Source organism: Anopheles merus, chromosome 3L (genome assembly GCF_017562075.2).
Source record: "Anopheles merus strain MAF chromosome 3L, AmerM5.1, whole genome shotgun sequence".
Taxonomy (NCBI): Eukaryota; Metazoa; Arthropoda; class Insecta; order Diptera; family Culicidae; genus Anopheles; species Anopheles merus.
The window spans coordinates 33,495,041-33,515,623 of record NC_054085.1 but is presented as its reverse complement, the minus strand read 5'-3'; the positions used below and the strand labels follow the sequence as shown (position 1 = coordinate 33,515,623).

General features: G+C 46.7%; 2 protein-coding genes and 2 long non-coding RNA genes across 8 annotated transcripts; 3 read left to right on the top strand and 1 right to left on the bottom strand.

The window, feature by feature from the left end:
- The first annotated feature begins 102 nt into the window (after positions 1 to 102).
- LOC121600508 (two pore potassium channel protein sup-9) lies at positions 103 to 2,587 on the top strand. Its single transcript, XM_041929168.1, has 4 exons — positions 103 to 762; positions 832 to 975; positions 1,036 to 1,697; positions 1,764 to 2,587. Exons 2-4 carry the CDS (start codon positions 849 to 851, stop codon positions 2,157 to 2,159), a joined length of 1,185 nt encoding a protein of 394 aa, XP_041785102.1. The 5' UTR covers positions 103 to 762; positions 832 to 848; the 3' UTR covers positions 2,160 to 2,587.
- Positions 2,588 to 2,686: 99 nt separating this feature from the next.
- LOC121600512 lies at positions 2,687 to 19,580 on the bottom strand. Of its 4 annotated transcripts, XR_006005837.1 has the most exons (6): positions 19,208 to 19,580; positions 18,963 to 19,136; positions 17,909 to 18,108; positions 8,064 to 8,225; positions 4,345 to 4,411; positions 2,687 to 3,777 (listed from the first exon to the last, which is right to left on the bottom strand). It is a non-coding gene; the product is annotated as an uncharacterized LOC121600512 (long non-coding RNA). The 4 variants fall into 4 exon arrangements; XR_006005838.1 differs by lacking the exon at positions 8,064 to 8,225 and having other exon boundaries at positions 19,208 to 19,576; XR_006005839.1 differs by lacking the exons at positions 2,687 to 3,777; positions 4,345 to 4,411; positions 8,064 to 8,225 and adding an exon at positions 15,143 to 15,161 and having other exon boundaries at positions 19,208 to 19,575.
- On the top strand, positions 8,143 to 8,754 carry LOC121600511. Its single transcript, XR_006005835.1, has 2 exons — positions 8,143 to 8,285; positions 8,381 to 8,754. It is a non-coding gene; the product is annotated as an uncharacterized LOC121600511 (long non-coding RNA).
- LOC121600505 (lipase maturation factor 2-like) lies at positions 9,244 to 14,238 on the top strand. 2 transcript variants are annotated; one of them, XM_041929161.1, is made up of 4 exons: positions 9,244 to 9,334; positions 9,614 to 9,907; positions 11,887 to 12,956; positions 13,023 to 14,238. In XM_041929161.1, exons 2-4 carry the CDS (start codon positions 9,751 to 9,753, stop codon positions 13,857 to 13,859), a joined length of 2,064 nt encoding a protein of 687 aa, XP_041785095.1. In that variant the 5' UTR covers positions 9,244 to 9,334; positions 9,614 to 9,750; the 3' UTR covers positions 13,860 to 14,238. The 2 variants fall into 2 exon arrangements, with proteins under 2 accessions (XP_041785095.1, XP_041785094.1); XM_041929160.1 differs by lacking the exon at positions 9,244 to 9,334 and adding an exon at positions 9,359 to 9,444.
- Positions 19,581 to 20,583: the final 1,003 nt, after the last annotated feature.

Sequence of the window (20,583 nt, the reverse complement as noted above, 5' to 3'; positions counted from 1 at the left end):
AGTAACGAACGCGGTAGTTTAAATTCAACAGCAGCGGGCGCGCGCCCTTTTTAGTACACATGCAGACTCCGAAGCACGTGCGGCCCTGGCACGCGAAACATGTGTATACTTACGCGACATATTCGTCCTTAGCGCGCGTCCTGGTGTGTGTGTCCTGCACGCTTCTTGCGTGTCATGCGCAGTAGCGGACGGGTCGCGAGAAACGTCAAAACCCCTTTTTGGTGGTTGGTCGTCAAACAACGAAACGGAAAAAACGGGGAAAAAAATCAATCGATAGAAGAATATTTTGTAGTCGCTAGCGGAGGGACACTGTGGCTGTGCTGCTACTGCTGCGGATTTGGTCATGGTGCTATACTGCGAAACCCATCACCATCGCGTACCGTGACAAATCGGGGCTGTCCGAGCAAAAACGGTGACGGAATTGAAACCGAAGCCCCAAAGTGCGGAGCGTCCGTGCGTGTGCCAAAAACTCCTCAAACGCCCCTCGCTTCCCCGCTGGTCCCCAAACGTCCCCGAACAGCACCAGTACTACTTCCCTGCCAGGATGATTCCCCGTAGCTAGAGGACCAACAGGAGTCGCGTAGTGGCAGCAGCAGCAGCTCCAGCGGCACACAATCCACACCTCCTCTTCCACAGATCCGAACAATTCCAAGGGTAGTTAGTTTGCCAAAGAGGGTGCCCAGTACCTTCCCCCTCCCATCCACTACTGGTAGACCACAATTCCTCTACAGAGTACCTCGTGTAGACGACATAGGGTAAAAGGTAAGCAGTGGAGGCCTCAACAGCAAAGCAAACAAATACTGATGTACTTTCCTCTTTTACCTTTACCAGGATTCGAGTAAACGAGCATGAAAAAGCAAAACGTACGGACCATCTCGCTGATCGTGTGTACGTTCACCTACCTGCTAATCGGTGCCGCCGTGTTCGATGCCCTCGAATCAGAGACGGAGAAGAAACGCTGGAAGGCGCTCAGTGGTACGTACTACGCGGTCTGACACCGGCTGAATCCTCATCCAATCCTAAACCCCTTTCCAGCAATCGAAAATGTCCTCATCACACGGTACAACATCAGCTCGGAGGACTTCAAAGTCATCGAAACGGTCATTATGAAGTCGGAACCGCACAAGGCCGGCCAGCAGTGGAAGTTCTCCGGTGCGTTCTACTACGCCACCACCGTGCTGACGACGATCGGGTACGGCCACTCGACGCCGACCACGGTCAGCGGGAAGATATTCACGATGTGCTACGCCGCGATCGGCATCCCGCTCGGCCTGGTCATGTTCCAGAGCATCGGCGAGCGGGTGAACCGGCTGAGCAGCGTGATCGTGCACGCGATCAAGACGTCCTTTAACTGCAAGAAAGCGATCGCGTCCGAGGTCGACCTGATACTGGTGGTGACGACGCTCAGCTCGCTGACGATAGCGGGCGGGGCCGCCGCGTTCAGCAAGTTCGAGGGCTGGAGCTACTTCGACTCGGTGTACTACTGCTTCATCACGCTCACGACAATCGGGTTCGGCGATATGGTGGCGCTGCAGAAGGACAACGCGCTGAACAAGAAGCCCGAGTACGTGGCGTTTGCGCTGATCTTCATCCTGTTCGGGCTGGCGGTGGTGGCCGCCTCGCTCAATCTGCTCGTGCTGCGGTTCGTGACGATGAACACGGAGGACGAGAAGCGGGACGAAGCGCAAGCCATACAGGTAAGATCCTTACCATGCTCCTCTCGCTGCCGTACACGGTCTAAATGCTATTCCCCTTCATTGCAGGCACTGCAAATAGCGGTCAAGCTGGACGGTGACATCATCACGGGCAACACGGACAGCGTGGACGAGCGGTGCTACGATCGCATCTCCGTCATCAACCCGCTCACCGTGTGCCACAACTGTCCGACCAAGTTCGACATGGCGCCGGAGCCCACCGGCGGCGGCGGCGGCGGCGGCGGCAACGGCTGCTACATCGAGACGAACTATCGCTATCCGCTGATGGATTGCGAAATGACGCAGCTTCGTTCGCCGGCCGGCTTCAATGGGCCCGGGAACGGTAACCATGGGCCGCAGCAGCGGATGCAGCCGCCGCTGCACGACTTTGAAGCGGACGACGATGGGCTGATACGGCCACTGCGGTACGATTTCCATCCCAACCGGGGCCGGGCATCGGTTTGAACAATGATGACCCTTGCGACTTTACACACACACACACCAATGAAACTCACACATCCAAAACACACACGCACAGTCACCACCACCTGGAGACATGGGTGGGGAAGGTCAATTAGTGGCCGCGAATCATCATCTTCCTACTCTAGCTACTTTTGTAAGAAATCATCCCTTCACTATGCGAGAATGCGTACGAATTGGTTTATATAAGCGTAACACATAAGAAAGAGAAAGCAAGAGCGAGAGAGTCCGCGTGTGCGTACACGTGGTCGCGGCGGCGGTTGATCAAATTTTAGCAATGATAAAGATAAATTTAAACATTCCGGGAACAATCGGTGTTGATGCGTTACTTGAAGTAAAGTGAGAAAAATAAATATAAACGCACACGCGGCGTGCGCGCGCCCAGCAAGAGCCATCCTTTTGCGCAAGCAAGAGCCGTTCGCAGTAAGTCTATTTCCTTCCCGTAGAGAAAGAGAAAGGCGAAAGAAAATAAGAGTTTGGGGTTGTTTGCTTGTGTGTTTTGTACGCCAGCTGCAGCGGGATGGCATCCCAAGGATCGAAATAAATCTTGTATATTTATGACGATATTAATTGCGCTTTTCGACCGTCCTCGTTGCCGGAAGGAGACCGAGATAAAGAATATTGTCATATTCAATTTGTTATTTTTGTTTTGCTCAGAAATTATCCATTTTCCACATGAATGCGACAAAGAGCGAATGAATTTCTAGAATCATTTGGTTAAGAATTGAGTATTGCTTGATGAAAATATTTGTGAGACATCTAAATGCCTTACACAAAACTAGGCTTTTTCAAAGTTATTTATCTATCTTTAATAAAATTGTTTAAAATAAGCTTTAGCTGTCTTGACAAATAAGAATTTACAATGCACCAATTACCTCATCTAACGGTAAAGCAAATTTGTTATAACTTAAACACAGCAGCACCAAGCAAAGCTCACAAGAGCAAGTGCTTCGTCGGATGAGTTCCACAGCAGCATTTCCCACAGCAGCAGCAGCACCCGCCTGTCAGTCCCGCGGTGGTGCAGTAATCTCACCCCAACAAGAAAGCGCCAAGAAAGTAAAAGTATTTCTTGATTACTATTTATGAATGCACATAAAAATATGTAAATTGGGCCACTCGAGAAAACTGAATTCCCACCCGAATGGCGCAAAAAGGCGGGGGAAGCATATCATCTCTTGCATTTCCCGGTGTGTGTTTTTATGTTGCGTTCTGTTGCTGCTGCTGCTGGATGTAAAGGATGAAAAGGGCAAAAATAGTTCTCGGAAAATGGGGGCAACAAGCATACGATAACAAGAGGAAGAAAATAAAGTAAGGGAAGAGGTGAAAGCAAAGTGGCGCGGATGAGTTAGAAGTTGTACTATCTGCTGCTATGAGTAACGACGGCACGTCGGGGTGTAAGGTTTTCCCGCGCGATTTGCAAAGGGCCGACTACCAAGACTGTGGCAATATTTATTACGGAATAATCAAGCAGGTCGAAGTTTTATGCAAAAAGAAGGAAGGAAGGTTGAAAGAACTGCAGCTATTTAACGCTAACATTTTGCGTGCGTATAGACGTATTCTTATCTTTTTATAGTTTACGCTGGGTTATGGTACCGTTGTAGTGCTGAAATCAAAATTTGGAAAAGAAATCTTCGGTTTGATTACGCGTCTCTAGTATGGCTTAAATTGGTTTCTTTAGGTCAGTCTTCAGTCAATGCCCGGTGGTATAGTCGTCTAGTTGCACTACCTAACAGAAACATAGCACACCCATCGTAGGCTCAAATCTTGTATGGACCCAGACCTTATATATTACGGTTATGCTGTTTAGTGACGACTATTCTGATAATCAATGAGATACCTCACACCACCAGACATGTCAAACATACAATACTACTATTAAATGGCCTATGTTTAGAACATTGGCTATGCTTGGTTTTCGGTGAATGTTTTTAGATAGTGATTTTACTCTATTTTGGCTATTTTGTTCAAATTATGTCTTAAAAAAATGGCGTGGAAAAAAATGTCTTCTCCAACTATCTATGTTCCTGTTTTGAGTCAATTCCTTTGTTTATAGTCTCAAGCCATTGTCCTTAGTATTACTCGTGTGGATTGAATCAAGTTATTTTCAAAGAGATAACTGTTCATCTAGAGAACATTCTATATTTTAGACATATTTAGGGTAAAAACTTACCGCAATTGCTCACAAGAACGCGCGTTTGTCTTATCCCGACTTCCGCGTCGGAAGCCTCCAAGACCATCTAACAAAATAAGTAAAAAACAGATTTTTAGAATTAAAATATAGTCTAAAGAAATAGAGTGTGATGAAAAATGAGTAAAAATGATATTTTAATAGTGATATGCACCGATAATAAAAAATCTAGTTTAAAAAAAAAGCGTCACTCAAAGTGATTCACAAGCATTCAAATTAATGACTAAAAGACCAAAAAGTCAACATTGGAAAGATGAAAGAACGCTTGAATACAAATTATGTGCTTTCCTCTCATACTACTTCCGTACCTTACTTCTCTCAACATTCCCTCAATACTGTCCGCACAGAGTAGGATTTATCGTCACGCTTCCTTACCTTCGCTAACGCCAACCTTCGCTGACCAAACATAACAGAAATAACATGGTAATGCGTCCTATCATCAATATTCCCATACGACACCCCCTTACAAACGCCCAACGTGAGGTGAAAAACATGGGGAGAAATTGCACGACACACAGCAGCGTTTACGGGAAGTCAATCGATGCAAAATGGGAAAGGCCAACAACAGCATTGGGGCCAACATTAAAGGATATGGTTGGTCCATCCCACAATCAATGATGCTTAACGCTGTACCCGAAGCCAAGGGTTCCAACGGTCGTTTGATCCTTGATGTTCTAGCCTTAATTTTTATAGCACTTTCTCTCACAATTTGTCCGAAAGAAAAACATATTCATCCACACAATTAGATATCGTTTTTTGTGCTCAACGACCTTTTTTGTTGCTGTACGCTCAAGTGGCTCGAAATTAGTTCCTTCCGATAGTACCACTCCTTCCATTCAGTGTGTCAGGCGTGATGTGACGAAATTTGACGCCTAAATAAAATCCTCACATGCTTCCCGTGTGCTTCCCGTTGTAGTAGGGCCGAATAGTAGCTTAAATATTCATGAAGCTGGCTGGGAGGTGTGCTTATGTAAAACAGTCATTCCCACGTTCGCGGATAAAATTGCACCCTTCATCGGGGGAAAACGGTTTCATTATGCCGATTACTGTGTAAGGTGTGTGAGAGATCGGCCGTATGAAGTTCCGCACACGTATGATATTTTTTTTTTCATCATTCACTAACAATATTGGCTTTATTTACCAGAATACAAAATTACGTTCTGATGCATGCATGGATAAAAATATCCCAATCAGGCGCTGGCTGTGTCGTACAACAGTATCTATTATATTCTCAATTTCCTACAACGTTGTGGAATTTATACACGTTTCGAGGGTAAAATCTAAGACCAGGGGATCTTTTTTCCACCCTGATCAGAGTTGATTAGAAGGGAACATTTTTAGCTCCATTCTTATTCTTTTGTGTACATCCAAATCCGATTGTTGCAAACACGTGGGTAAAGCTCTAACGGGAGACTTGTAGCGTGAGCTTTCCTTCCTGATTTCATCCATCCGAAACTATACCAAGATGACCGTACATTCTGTACCAACGCCCCACTCCCTGCCAAATCGTCTCTTCTTCAAGCAAATGGTCAACGAAATAATCCTTTTTGGTGCACAAAATGTGTGTCTCATCGGAAACACAGTCCGGATATTGAAGCTTCTAAGCTCCATCGATATGGTTGAGTGATTTGAAGATATTTGTTACAAGCTACTACCAACAAGCAGCACCACCACAGCACAAAAATAAACGAAAAGTATCCATAGGCCTTACCCTCACGGACACACACACACACTCTCTCTCTCTTTCTCTCCATCGAGACGGGATTAGCATAAAAGCTCTTAATGTAGCCGACGACTCTATCTAGCGCCATGCCAGCAATTTTAGCGTTCGTAATAAATTGCCACACCTTTATCATCGAACGACAATTTTGTCCCGTATCTCGCCTTCCATCCCTTTTAGGTCGGGCCGTTTCATTTCCGAGCTGCGAAAGGATTTTAGCCATCGTGCTAGTACCCAAAAATAGCCGAACCAGAACGTGCTAAAGGGTTGGGTGATGTAAAAATACAACGGGCACATAATATTTACGACGACACCAACGAGCCACCAAGCGGGGAAGGGGGTCATGTTTCGTACCGAAACCGAGAAAATGGACCCATCATACAAGTGTGTCGATAAGGAGACGGAATTACTCAGCAAGGTCAGTACGGTTGGAGCATAAGTTTGGAAATTATTTTCCGTTGCGAATATATTTATGCCGGGAGCACTCGGTGGGGTTCGAAAGGGGACATTAATGGAATTGTCGTTCCATTTCGGACTTTTGGCTGCCGGTTGGGCAACCGGGCTTGTATGGGTGATCGTTCGTTTAGTACCTGACCCTAGGAACGTTTTATCCATTGGTCCACCGACTGTTCCATATTTATGAATGGTGAAGCTGCTGCACATTAAAAGTAATGCACCAATTTGTACAGTCATCTCCTTCCCTGGTGTGTAACGATCGGAGAGAAAACACACACTTAGGTGCTTAGGTCGAGCGTGCCCCACTGACCAGCATCCGAGAGTGTACATTAAAGGCCACCCAACTATTCGAAACTGTAATAAGTATGTTGTTCTTGCGTTTATTTCAAAAGGGGATTTACATTTTCCTACTGAATTTATGTTTGCTCTAGCTGGAAAAGCTTAAATTCGATCCCATTCGAAGTTTGGTAAAACAAATCGGAATGATGATGCTCTTTTTTTAAACAAATATTTGAAAAAATGAATACCCCTACTGCAAGGGTGTTTATACTGATAACAGAATCAACCTCTTTTTTTTACTCAGGAAACAGTATCATCTTATGCTGCGATAAAAATCAGTACATACTTACAGTACAGTGGGGAAAAAGACAAAATAAAAGAGCAAGAGCAATATTTCTCTTCTTTGTCACTTTAAAGCTGGCTGTTCCCATTAAACAGCGTCAAATGAAAATTTCTCATTTCTGTGATGCATTGGAAAACAAATTAGACTGGGCTCGATTTATGAAAGGAATAGATAAAAAGTGTAATGTTTGATCCAGTGGACAACTGTGTAGCATTTTTTTGGATTTATTCACCTAGTTCCCAAGTAATTCCAAGCCAAACGGCCGGGTCGTCTCTTCTTCATTTTGTATGGCACGTGTTGTGCCTGCCATTGTCGGTCAAGTCCTGCCTGTACCACTATTGCGCTTGGCTTTCAGTGACCTATTGATTATCCTCCAATTCTAAAATACATTCTAAATAGCTAGTAAGCTCTCGATTAAAATTAATTAAAATAGCCATGTGGTCAGATACACTCTAAGTGGTACAGATTAATCCTTAAAAAACTGTAAAATCAAACAACCACAAAAATGAACGCTTTATAGCTTCAGTGGTTTTGCTCAATAGATGTCGCTTTACAACTCATCTATATTTTGCTGTCCTTTTCTGAAAATGTGCTTCGCCTACCTTCATTTAAACAACCCAAGCGTAACAGATAAAGCTTAAACGACTGTAAAAACAAATATCCGCACAAAATAACGAATGCTCAATAGTTTCACTGGTTTGCTCAATAGATGGCGTTTTACAACTCATTGATATGTTGCTGTCCTTTTCTTGCGATTTGTTTCGCCTACCTTTATCTAATCATGGCCTATATACCCTTTAACTTTCCGAGAAAAAAAAATTAAAAACAAATGTTAAAAATTAAAAACAAAACTTTGTTGCATTTCCAATTAGAGCAAACATCAAAAAAAAATTGCCTACTCACCTCTATGTTCTTTTTTTGTTAATTGGGAATCCAGCACAATCTTGAATTTTGACAGCAGATTTGTTGGTTGGGTTTTTGATGGAGTTGGCTTGTTGTATTGGTGGTGAAGTTTGTTCTACGCTTTGTCGGCCTTATTCTTTCATTTCTTCGCAACTCTCCGAGCTGAAAAGAGGTTTTCTGGAAACTTTAACCACATCACAACTTCGCGTTACTTCTATCCAGGTAAGAATCTAACTAAATGTGATGGTGTCCTGAACCAGCTCGATGTAGAAATTATAATTACAATCCGTTCTTCATTCTCCATTTTTGGTTCACAGCCTCACCGTGCCGGCAAAGACGATCGGTGTAATATTCTCCGTGGCGTAAGATAATGGCGTACCAGACCAAGGCTGCCGAAAACATTCTACTCTACCAATCTGATACATTTTGTTGCCGTACCATGGAGCGCCCTGCTACGAAAGCAGGCGGCCTTCTCGTATGGCAACAAAATTATCAGAAATTTAAGTGGTTGTTTCATGATGATGATCCACATTACTTTAAGGCGCACGCATACTGTTGAACATACGGAGAATTCGAGGGAAAATGAACTTGATTTGGAACTATACTGAGACATGTGAAATATGAAATGAAATTGTGAACAGCTGCATTTCGACGATAGAGTGAAGCAGAAATACAAGAATTAAGAACCGAATTTGTCCCCTTTGTTGTGTTGGTTATTTTATAGTTAAGATTAAGATGGATTTGTAGGAAAAAGAAATAGCGCAAAATGGATTGTTTTTCCCACAGGTAAGAGTCTGCTTCGATTGTATGTCGGCGTTAGAATCACGGCTTGGGCTGTCCTCTTCTTCCATGGTTGCTCTGCTCCGGGACAGAAGGACACCACGCAGTACGAACCATGTGCTTACAGGTAGCCATGGAACAAGTGTGTACTTGACCAAAACCATTTCTAAATGGTTGATTAGATAACGTGCGCCTCTGGCCAATAGCAATGGCGTTTCTCAGTCCGTCCTCATGATTGAGCAGTATTGTATTGCAGTTCTTGTCCATTGCATTTTAAAGTATCAGCATTACCATGAAGCCGCGCTGCCGCCCCGCGGCATCAAGTTACCGGCTGATGATTATCAATCGATACCACCGGCATTGGGGGCTGGCTCTGTGCCCGCCGGCTCCAATGCATTATGAAATTCAGCCGTCCAAGCGCACGCGTCCCATTTCCCGTCCAGCAGCGACTAGGGCCAGGTGTTTCTAATCCTTAAGCATTGCATCCGAAAGTAAGCAAATTGGTTTAGTTTGTTAAAATTTCGATCCAAAAAAACATTCGGTTTCGTTTTTCAGAACAAGGAAAAAAAAGTGACGCCATTCGCAGTGGGAGAGTTCCCTCGTGAGTTCCCGCGCAGTGAAAAGTGCGGTTTAGGTTATGTTTTTGTTTTGATTTTGTAGTTGGTGTTTCGCTACGTACCGAGCAAGCGCTCGGTGGCTCAGCGTCGCAATTTGTTGTGTTGGGAAAGAATGTTTTGTAATGTGTGTAACTGAAATGGATTAATTTTTAGGCTCATCGAAACGCTGGCTCAACGACAGAAGTGGTGCTGTGAATTCGCGAATGTTTGCCGTAGTGTAGGCAATTTTGGATGCTGCTACTGTTGTAAAATTGTGTCATAAATCGTAACAAAACACAGTTGAAAGAAGCATGGAACAGGCAAAGGCCAGAAGTGATAAAAACCACGACCCAAGGCCACAGCATGAAGAGGAGATTGGAGATGTGCCGCGGGTGCGAAATTTGCTGCTACGCTCGATGTGTGCCGTTTACCTGATGGCTTTCGTGAGCTTCTATTGTCAGGCAGAAGGTAAGCAATAATTTCTGCGGAATCGCAAACGGAGAGCAAGAAAAAAAAGTACGGGTCTGTTGTATCGATTTCATTTCTACCCGGTGCTTTTGTTATTCTTCTGCAAAGATGCGAATGTGTGTGTGTGCTCGTCCGTGCGGTCACTCACTTTGGCTGGAAAGAGTGCCCAAGTAACAAATTAAGCAGAAACGCCAAACGGAAACTCTTCGGTTGAGAAAAACGCTTAACTTAACGGGCGGTCAGATGGTCGGCTCGTTTTTGTCCGTTTTTGTTTTTGTCCGTTTGTTTTCGTAAAGCAGTGGAAAATAGATTTCTCATCTAGGTGAACAATTTTCAAATATAAGTAAATGATAGTCAAGTTAAAATTTTGCATTTAATGATACTAAAGTTGGAATGCATCAGAAGATAGAAAGCTATACAAAAGGTGACGATTATTTTCAAAAATTTTAAATTATCCTATTTAACAAGATTTTTTTTAAAATAATTGCTATTTTCATTGAACGGCATTGAAGGCGTTCAGAAGGCATTAGACATTAGGCATTAGGCTTTAGTTAAATTTAATGGTTCGAGTTGTTGTATTTCTCGCCTGTTTAACGCCAACGGCAATGGAAATATTGTAGAAACATCGTAAAATTTGTTCAACGAACACAATGTTAACAGTCATATCGTAAAAGGATTTTCAACTTTACAGACGCAAGCGGAAGAGCAATAGCAATTAATTTATAAGTATTTCAGCGTATTTAAGTGTCGGTTCATACTAAATTCGATCCCAAGATGGGCATGATGTTAGACAATGCATTTGGCAGCTATACTATGCGACTGGTGCTAAACGATCCGATCAAAACGTATGGAGCATCGAACAAAAAAGATTCAAATGTCAAAAAGATTCAAATGTCAAAGTGATAATAATAACTCATTTATACAACGTTTTTGTTGGAGTAAGCGTTTCATCCGTTTCCTCGGTTAATTGAACGTTCCCCACTGTTTGAAACTTACAAAAACGCTTTCATCTTCTCGAATTACTGACATTTTTCTTAAATTAAAACTAGTTCCTTAAATTAACTTCTCTTTTCCAATACATCTTTGCTCCAAATTCCTCGACTTGTGAGGTTTAACGTTGTTCGCCTAAATACATTCTTCGAAATGACTGAAAACAAATTCTACCTACCCCTCTGGTACGGATCAGCTGTTTAAACAGTGCTTTGATACCATCTCAGCCAAGGGGTTAGCCACTGTTCGACTGTCTGGAGAGGGGTGTATGTGCTTTGGTAATTGAATTTCTTGGCCCAATTTAATACGATTCAGTGTCCCCTACTTGTACCAGTGGATCACTGTAAATTAGATCGATTTTTTGTCAATCGTCAGGGTCAGAGAAAATGATGCTACTATACGTGCTAGAAAGAAAGGTTCAACATCTTCTGGGGTCGCGCCTTTCATCTGGCCTCTCCTGTCTGTCTGCGATTCGGCCAGCCGACGAAACGAAACGACCGGGTCGTCAGCACATTAGGAATTAGAAATCAATGATGGCAAACTATGACAGCCTGGGCTCCTTGGAGGGAGAGACACGGCAATAAATGATGCCGTTGAAATCGAGCCCTTTGGACCGGGGGTCCTTAGGGTATGCTGAAATGGATCCACCGCATCTCAGCCATCATCGGCAATTTGATTCCTCGGCGTACCCTTATCATCTCCCACGAGCGAAACGGGAATGCGAATGCACAGCGAACAGCGAGCGATGATGTAATTTAATTATCGCTCAATTTGAGAAGAAAACTCGCCGGTAATCGATTCCTGGCGTCTCGGTTGCACAATCCCAATCGTCATCGTTCGCTGGCCTTTTCGTTTCGGAACATTGGAGACGGCGAGAGCGACATGTCCGAATCCATTAGAGCGCTTCGATTAATCTCAGATTCCGACCTGGTGGGACCGAACGGGACTATGCTTTTTCCCGCGGATTCATCTCTTCTCCTTCCCCACAGGACTGTACGGCGATGGGGGCATTCTGCCGGCTAGCCGCATACTGGCGAACGGCACACTGAAGGAGCGGCTCAGCCTACTCCAGCTCGCGCCCTTCGTCGGGCTGGGCCACGGTCACGAGGCAATCGATTTGCTGTGTCTGGTCGGCGCTACCGTCGCGTTCCTGGGGCTCATCTCGCGCGCCCACTGCCGGCTGCTCAGCTTCATCGTGATGTGGTCGGTGTACTTCTCGCTCGTCCAGATAGCGCAGTCCTTCCGCCAGCAGGCCGACCATCTGCTGCTCGAGGCGGGCTTCCTGTGCATACTGCTCGCGCCGACCCGCCTCACCGACCGGCGGCATCCGATGGAGGCGATTGCGCTGCTGCTGCTCAAGTGGCTCGTGTTTCGGTTCATGTTCGCGTCCGGCTCGGTGAAGCTGGCGAGCGGCTGCCCGCTCTGGTGGTCGCTGGACGGGCTGAAGCGCCACTACGAAACGATGCCGCTGCCGACGTCGTACAGCTGGTACACGTACCAGCTGCCGGACGCGTTCCACCGGGTCAGCACGATCTACGTGTACCTGAGCGAGCTGGTCGTGCCGTGGCTGTTCTTCGCCCCGAGTCGGACCGTGCGCCGGTTCGCCGTCTGGTGGCACGTCTTTCTGCACCTAAACATTATCGGGTGCGGCAACTACGGCTTTCTGTCGCCGCTCGTGCTGACGTTGCTGGTCGCACTGCTGGACGACGAGGACGAGCTGGTCGTGTGGGTGCAGGAACGGCTGGCGGTGGACGACACGCGCCGACGCGCTGGCCGTGCAAGGACGGCAGCACGCAACAGCACGGACGATTCGGCCGACCGTTACGGTGGCCGGCTTGTGAAAGCGATCAGCCTGTTCATGGTCGTCGGTTCGTGGCTGTGCTTCAGCGTGGGAGTGTCGAAGGACGACGGACAGCTTACCTTCCAGCCAACCTTCACCCAGGACCAGTACCTGAACGTGATGCAGACGATGGTGCGGGCGGCGCCACTGCTCGTGTTTGTGCTGCTGGTCAAACAGTTCCTGAAGCTGCTCTCCTCCCAGGACAGTGTGGGCAGTTTGGTAAGCGAAAGTGGTGCCGATAATGAAATAAACAAACACTCACATTTAAATCCTTTTTTCCCGCAGGCGGAAGGTATGCGTCAGTTTTCGAAAAATCTCGGCCTGCTCATATCGACAATCGTCGCGTTTACCGTGTTCTTCATGTCGATTGTTCCACACTCGCGGCTGCTTCCGAGCACTGCCGTCACCTCGCCGGTGATGACACGCGCCTACGGCGGCCTGCACAGCCTGTACGTGGTGAACCAGTACGGCCGCCACCTCACCAAGATGCGCCCGATGCGCCGGGAAATCATTCTCGAGTACGGGGACGAGCTGAACGGTACCTGGCACGAGTACGGCTTCCAGTACAAACCGTGGACGGTGGAGCGGGCTGCCTCGCTGCCGTACGGCTGGCTACACTTTCCGCGGTTCGACTTTAAGTTCTACGATGCCGCCGGCTCCAAATCGGACGCCCAGAAGTGGATCTACCCGCTGGTGCAGCGGCTGCTCGACCATCAGCAACCGGTGCTCGATCTGCTCGACAGCCGGCACGTCCCAGCGGAAGCGCCGCGGTACGTGCGCACCTCGCTGTACCGGTTCGCGTACACTTCGTTCGCCGATGCCGGCGGGTTTTGGACGCGCGAACGGCTCACCGACTACTTTAACGTGTTCTCCCGCGAGGATGCGCATCTGCGGGACAAGCTGAGGCAGATGAACTTCCGCACGGCCGCCGAACAATCGGCCAGCGGTGGTGGTGGTGGTTCGTGGAACTGGTTGCTCCGTTGGCTGCTGGATGCGGTGCGTCGGTTTGTGGGTGCAATAGAGGGCTCCTACTTGCTGATAGGACTGTTTGTCGCCGCTGGGATGGTGTTATACACGCAGCAGCAACAGCAGCAGCAACAGCGAGTAGGTCAGTCGACTTAAGCGGAGTGGCACAAAACATTACAAAAAAAGAAATGCCAAAACGGTGTCAATTGTAGTCAAATTATTAGCAACAACCCACACACGCAAACACACACACAAAGCGAGCGGAAAGGAAGGACATATATGTAGACGCACGTGCTAGAGAGTAATCGCACCACACATGTTGCACCATACGGAAAAGATCTCACCTCGTCTACACTTCCTGTTTTGGGGCGTTACCGGACAGCCGTTTGTATCCTCCCGGGTGGACACAAACGATGATCCACCGCTTTCCAGTGGATAGAGAGGCTGTATTACTGTTTTCTCTATCTCCCTTGGCGCACACACACGGACTAGATTCTAAGGCAAAAAAGTGCAAATAAAGACACATTATCACACAACAAAAAAATCTTCAATATCTCAACATGATCAGGTGTGATCGGTTCGTTTTTGCTTAGTTAAAAGCCTCCATTTTTTTGTTTCCGGTTGAACGATTTTGTACTGTGAATGAGTGAGTGTGAAGTGATTTTTCCTTCAGCGCATACACACACACATCCGGTAGATGCCAAAAATATCACGAGTAAATACGGACCAAACATGACGGGTCAGCAGAGGCCGTCCGTTTGTTAGAGACGTAGCGTTTGCATTTTTCATCCGCTTCCGACAGGGCCGAGTTTTCGTACCGTGTCCGGTACTGGGGCGGGGAGTCTCTGAGCTCCCGAATCGCAGTCCGAACCATTAGAAAGATTTGTTAAACACATCGGCACAGCGGCACTACGGCAAACGGTATTGAACACTGGGGGGAGGGTAGGCACTGGAACAGAAGGTTCCTCTCTCCTGAAGTCATGCAGCAAATTTGAGAAAATGGAACTATTCCGGCAAGCTCTGGTGTGGCGCACGTTGCATCCTTATCCCATCCTTTATCACCGGCCCAACCTCCTGACGTACGTAAGCAATAATTCATAAGATCAGAGAAGCTCGGTGCGATTTTTCTCCGGAAAAAGGCATGCTACCCATTGTCGTAGATTTAAGCGTTGTATCCATCAGGTCTCTGTTGCCAGCGCCAGGTTTTGGGGGGGGGGGGGGGGGCAAGAATGGATGGTGCCTCAGAATCGGAATCGGTTCACCTGCTCCTCATCTGCTGCAAACCGGAAGCGTTTGAAGTGTGGAAAATTTATAGATACGGGACGGCGATTTCTTTCGCTTCGCTCCCGTCCTCCTTTGTTGCATCGGCACAGATGCTTCCCAGCAGCTGGTATCGTCATCATCGTGTCAGCCATCCAGCTTGCTCGGGTAATTTGCATTTCTTGTATCTCTGTGTGTCTGCATGCAAAGGGGTAGGGAAGCAAGCAACGAACAGGTAAGTGGGAGAACGAAACTTGAACTCGAAGAATTGAAGGAAGAGAGCACTGCATTTTGTGCTGTGTGTCCGTCATAGGTTTTCGGAAATGTGGTGCCTGGCCAGTGGCGGATTTAACGATGCGCGGACTGAGCGGCCGCGGGGGGCCCCGTCAATGTAGGGGCCCCGTGTATGGTAATTCCAGCATATAGAACAATGTGCACAGTAGTATCAGCGAGAGCTTCTGTGCTAGATAGGGATGAATGGATGAAGGGACTCATAAACTATAGGGGCCCAGTACAGGGAATTCTGAGCACCCCCCCCCCCCCCGTCAGCAAACCATTAAAGTGTGATTGATTCAAAACCTAATGCACCAATATGCACCCCCCCCCCCCCACTCGACACCAACCGTGGGGCCTCCACTCCTTTTAACGCTTAGGGCCCCCAACACCCTAAATCCGCCTCTGTGCCTGGCCCGCGTGTGATGGCGGATTGATGGATGGACGGATGAATAATTGACCGATGTTGCAGTGCCGTGTTTTGCGGATGCATTTTTGAGCTTCAGTGTCCAATTTTTTTGGGGTTTTTCTGCGATTGTGGTAAATGATTGACTGGTGGATACGCTGTACTCGTTCGTCGTCGCTCGGCGGATGGAAGGGTTCGTCATCTTGCTCGGAAAGATTATTTTATAATGCCACATACACACACACTTACCCCGGGTTGAGCCGAGGTCCGTGGAGGTGTGATATAAGAAAGAAAGAAGCAATAAGGAAATGGCAGCTCGGTACTTATCCCACCGGTACTTGTAGAAAGTGCACAACAATCCCCGTTCGTCGCCTTGCACAGGGACGCGCCCCCAAGGAGGGGCCCTCAGCTGAGTCATCGCTCTTGGGATTGGGTTTTGCTTTGGATTTAAGTTTTGCCCGACCATGTAATCCCCTTGCTGCATGGTTGCAAGCCTTGAGGGTGGGGTGGTGTTCAAGCGGCTGGAATTTAATGCATTTGCTAGCACCGTTGTACCGTGCAGCACATTGTTCGGCGCTCGGCTACAGTGCGGTGTGGCGGCTACGTACGGGGCTGCTCTCTCGAGCGTGAAAAGATGTCTATCTTGGTGCGAGGCGTTGGCATCATCGTCGTGGTCGCCTTATCCGCTAATACCTTCGGTTCCATCCGGTACAAGGAATCTGCATTATTTCAGCGGTGTTTCATCGGCTTGGATACGCGTGTGGGCTCGCACGGTTCACCAAACGGCGGGGTGGTTTTGATAATACGGGAGTCGACCGAGCGAATTGCGATGTCACGGTTGCGGTTTTCCCTCGGCACCGGTGAGACCATCTTCAGGGATCAGTTTCTCGCGAAGGTTTCGGTGTCGTTAAGAAGCGGATGGTGATGGCGGTAGGATGCACTAAGTTTGTGAAGTGGCGATGTCATTAGAGGTAGAGGTGATTGACAAACAGCAAAATGGGTGAAAAGTGCAATGAAAACAAAGTTTTAACTATCATGCGGGAGAGAGGGGTGCTTTGCTTTGCCCTTGTCAAGATATCATTAATGGGAGAAGGAGTTTTAATTTAAACGTAAAAAGAGCCAAAGAAATGCATTTTTCTCATGGTTTTCAAGGGGCTGGATGATAGTTATTACAAGAAGTGCTACATTGGTTGGTTCCATGGAAAATTCACAGAACTCCGAAAGAGAAAACAAACAACATTGCAGAACATTGAAGAACATTTGAAGTTCTCAGGAACATTGGAAGCCTTGGACTTTTTTTGAAAAATAAAACTGTCATCTCTGAGAACCTCAACAAAATGAAAGAGTCAACATGAACCGTCGTATTTATGTCCATGAAAGCCACTGTGTTGTTTTAAGACTTCCAGGACATTACGATAAAAGTGTCACGGTAGCTTTCAAAATAGATTACAATAAATCTGATTCTTAAAAAAGGTATCACGCCAAAGAGTTGGAGCTTTGAAGTCATCATGAGATTCCTTGCAATGTCTCACATTTGTGATGGTGTATACCCGTACGGAATATCCCATTTTACAGATGGTTATCACCTCTGTTAGTTCATTTTAGTTGTTCCCTTGTCATCTGTTCGGCGAGTTCTTTCGGAAGTCTGACTTCAGTGATGAGAGCCTCAGACCAGCTATGCTGATTCTCTTCCGTAGAATGCGTTAATATACCAGAATGATTCCATTTTTAGAAACTATTTGGCTTTCTAATTTTTAATCTTCAACATTTGTATTGCTCACTTCCACTACTGTATTGATCTTCTTTGTCGGGCACAGTGATTATATACTTAATTAGTTCGGTGAAACCATTTCGGAAGGAAGTAAAAAGTATAAAACAGCGCTCGCAGGATCGATGGAAGGGAGTTGGTTTGAAAGCACTGATAGAAGATCTAGAAGTTCCTCCAAAGGCATTAAATATTTGGTAAAGAGGGGACAAACCCATCGATGTTCAACGATATAAAGTAGTTTAGAACTCCATCGCGCTTAAAGACCAACTAAAAACTGAAAAGAATTGCTTCAAAACCTCTCAAGCAATTGAAAGTAGCTATAATTCTGAGGCATCAACTTTTCTTTTACACGGAAAATATGCATAATGTTAACCGTCTTTCCTTATTGGAGCCTTCAGCGAGAAACCAGCGCGTTATTACTTAGCAACATTAATTCCGACCGGAAAGAGATTCAGACGCAAAGTTTCACAATTTTAGGTAACATCTCATCACACTTACCATTCCCGTGCCGGCATTCCCGGACTGCAAAGTGTAGTGTTACCATCCGAACAAATTAGCCCATTTATCGCCTTCCGTTTTGGTTGTTAAGGATTTTGAGGCATAGCGCAACTCTCTCGTCTTTCTGCTTCTCGTAGAAACAAATGCAATCCGGAAAGATAGGTTTTCGTGCGAAGGTAGCGCGTCAACCGCATGCATTACTGGAAATGAAAAGCAACACCCACAGAGGCAGTAGTAGTAGTAGTAGCTTACAGTAAATTGCTGTTTGTGGAGCTCATAATGGAAAAACTTTCCGTTTGATTCCGGGGTTTTGAATTGTGTTAAGTTTGGTGTAGTTTAGTTGAGCGGAACAGAGAGAGAGAGAGAGAGAGAAGTAAAAATTCATACACAAAACCAAACCCGCAGTAATAATGCAAGACGCCATCCTGAGCTTTCCGACAGCTGGTACCGATGGAAATGTACACACACACACACACGCTCGCTTTTAAACGATGTCGACAGGCGGATGCAATGAAACCTTCTGCGAGATTGCATTTATAGTGCACGAGAAATGAAGTGCAAGAAGTTAGCGTTTGCTTTCTTTGCGGTACAAATTCCATCGCTCATCCGGTTCCTGTGCAAACATTTATGCATGTGTGTGTGTATGGATAGCTTCCGTCGAGGAGGGTTCCGAGGAACCGGGGGTAGTATCTCCGGTCTCGGGGCGACGAAGGCATTTGCGGCGTATCCGGCAGAAATGAAATGTGTACCGGCGTAAGCGTCACACGGGGAAAGAAGTGGTGGCAAAAAGGCATAAAAATCCCCGAAGAAAGTGTGGCGCGAAAGGCGGCCCCGAACGGCACAGCTTTCTTGATGCATTTCTTGATTTCCGCCCGCACGGGGGAGGGCGTGTGTGTGTATCTACATGTTCGTATAATTTATCTCTCTGACGGTGTGGCGAGATGCACTTGCACCGGGCACGCAACCACAAACGCCTGCCTGCCTGCCTGTGTGTGTGGGACGTTTTGTTGAGGACGCCTCGCTTTGCGTCGTAAAGACGAACGTAAGAAAATACCTCGCTCCCCCTTTTAAAAAGGTACTGCAGCGCTTGCAACAACAACAAGCCGGATGGGGGCCGGGGATTCCATCGGTGACGTTAAGCTTCCGGCAGTCCGGAAGATGTGTTTTGTGCTTTTCCATCCCACTACTCCGGACCATGGCACAATGGCGCCGAGGAGCCGACAGCAATCTGGAAGTAGGAGAGGGAATTTATCTTTCCAGATCGTGATTCGTAACAACGCGTGAGCGCAAGATCCTTACCTCGCGGTGGAGTAGTATTCGGGGACCCCCCCACGTCTAGCGCGCCTTTGTCACTCACTCACCGAAACTCGTTCAATTTCGATTTACACACTAACGCGCGCGTCAACCACAATGCTCCTCTTCAACGCCCAACAAAACAAAACAGCACTATCACACTCTGTCTCGGAAGATGCACAATACTGTTTTTTCTTCTTTCAGCAGTTCACTCCCCAACACCGGAATCTATCTACCAGACGTGGAATAGACTGATGTGATGGATCGTAACACCGGAAAGAAGATGTCCTCGCGTACACTTCCGGTGCATTTTGTAGCACAATGGTCCCTTTTCTTCTTCGCGCGAGGCTAGTTTCCAATGGTATGTTGATTCATTTCTTCCAGCGCGACAAACTCTCGGCCTGCTCGGATGCTCGGATCATACTGCTCGACAGCTCGTTAGCCGTATGTAAATGTCACCGAGACTGTTTCTTCACCTGCCGGGTGTGCCAGATGTGTTGCAGTGCTAGGAGAATTTGGGATATTGGTGACTTCCTTGGCGGATTTACAGGTAAGTCGATAGAGAATAGGAGTAGAGACTAGCATTTGCTCAAACAAACTGTAAAAAAATCTGTTTTAGCTTTGTCTTTGATGTTTTGTTTCGTTTAGGATGGATTGTGAGGCGATAGCTGCCTCCCCATTGCACCAGAATACATTGCAACTAACTTCAAGCAAGTGCTAAATGGAAACCCTCCCAGTTTCAGTTGGAAAGTGTTTACTAATTCGGTTAAAACTTTCACTCCACTCAGGCAGGAAGCTAAACTTTCCTGTGTTTTAGCATCTAGCCCAAGAACGACCTGTTGCTCGTTCGTTCCCAACAGTAGAGTCGCCTCGGACGGACTAGTGCCCCAGAAAAGCATCAAACATTGGAAAATCGTGAAAATTGACATCACCAGTCCACTCGAACGTGGCAGAACCGAAAGCTTTCACCCCCCGAGGGGTAAAGGTCGTAAAGAAAAATCTTCTACCATTAAACTTTACAATCTCGCTCCGGTGCAATCCGGTGCCAGTGCGAGGGGGCGAGGGCGAAAGTTTCGCGCTCTACCTCCATCCAGCACACTCAGGATGACGGAATTATGATCAAGACAGTGCAGTAAAGTCTGCTGGGTGGTTTTAGAGCTTTTGAAGGACGCAAACGTCCGCGGTTAGCGTGATTCCGGGGCGGTCACAATGGTGGGAAATTATTATTTTAAGACTCACTTTCTGGATCGCTAAATTGACACTCATAATTGAATTTGAAGAATGCCCTCGGGACGCTAGCGCTCGCACTCTCTTGATGTTTTGCTCCCAGTGGGTTGTGGGTTATTATCGCAGTTTTTGAGATGATGAATCATTACGATCGG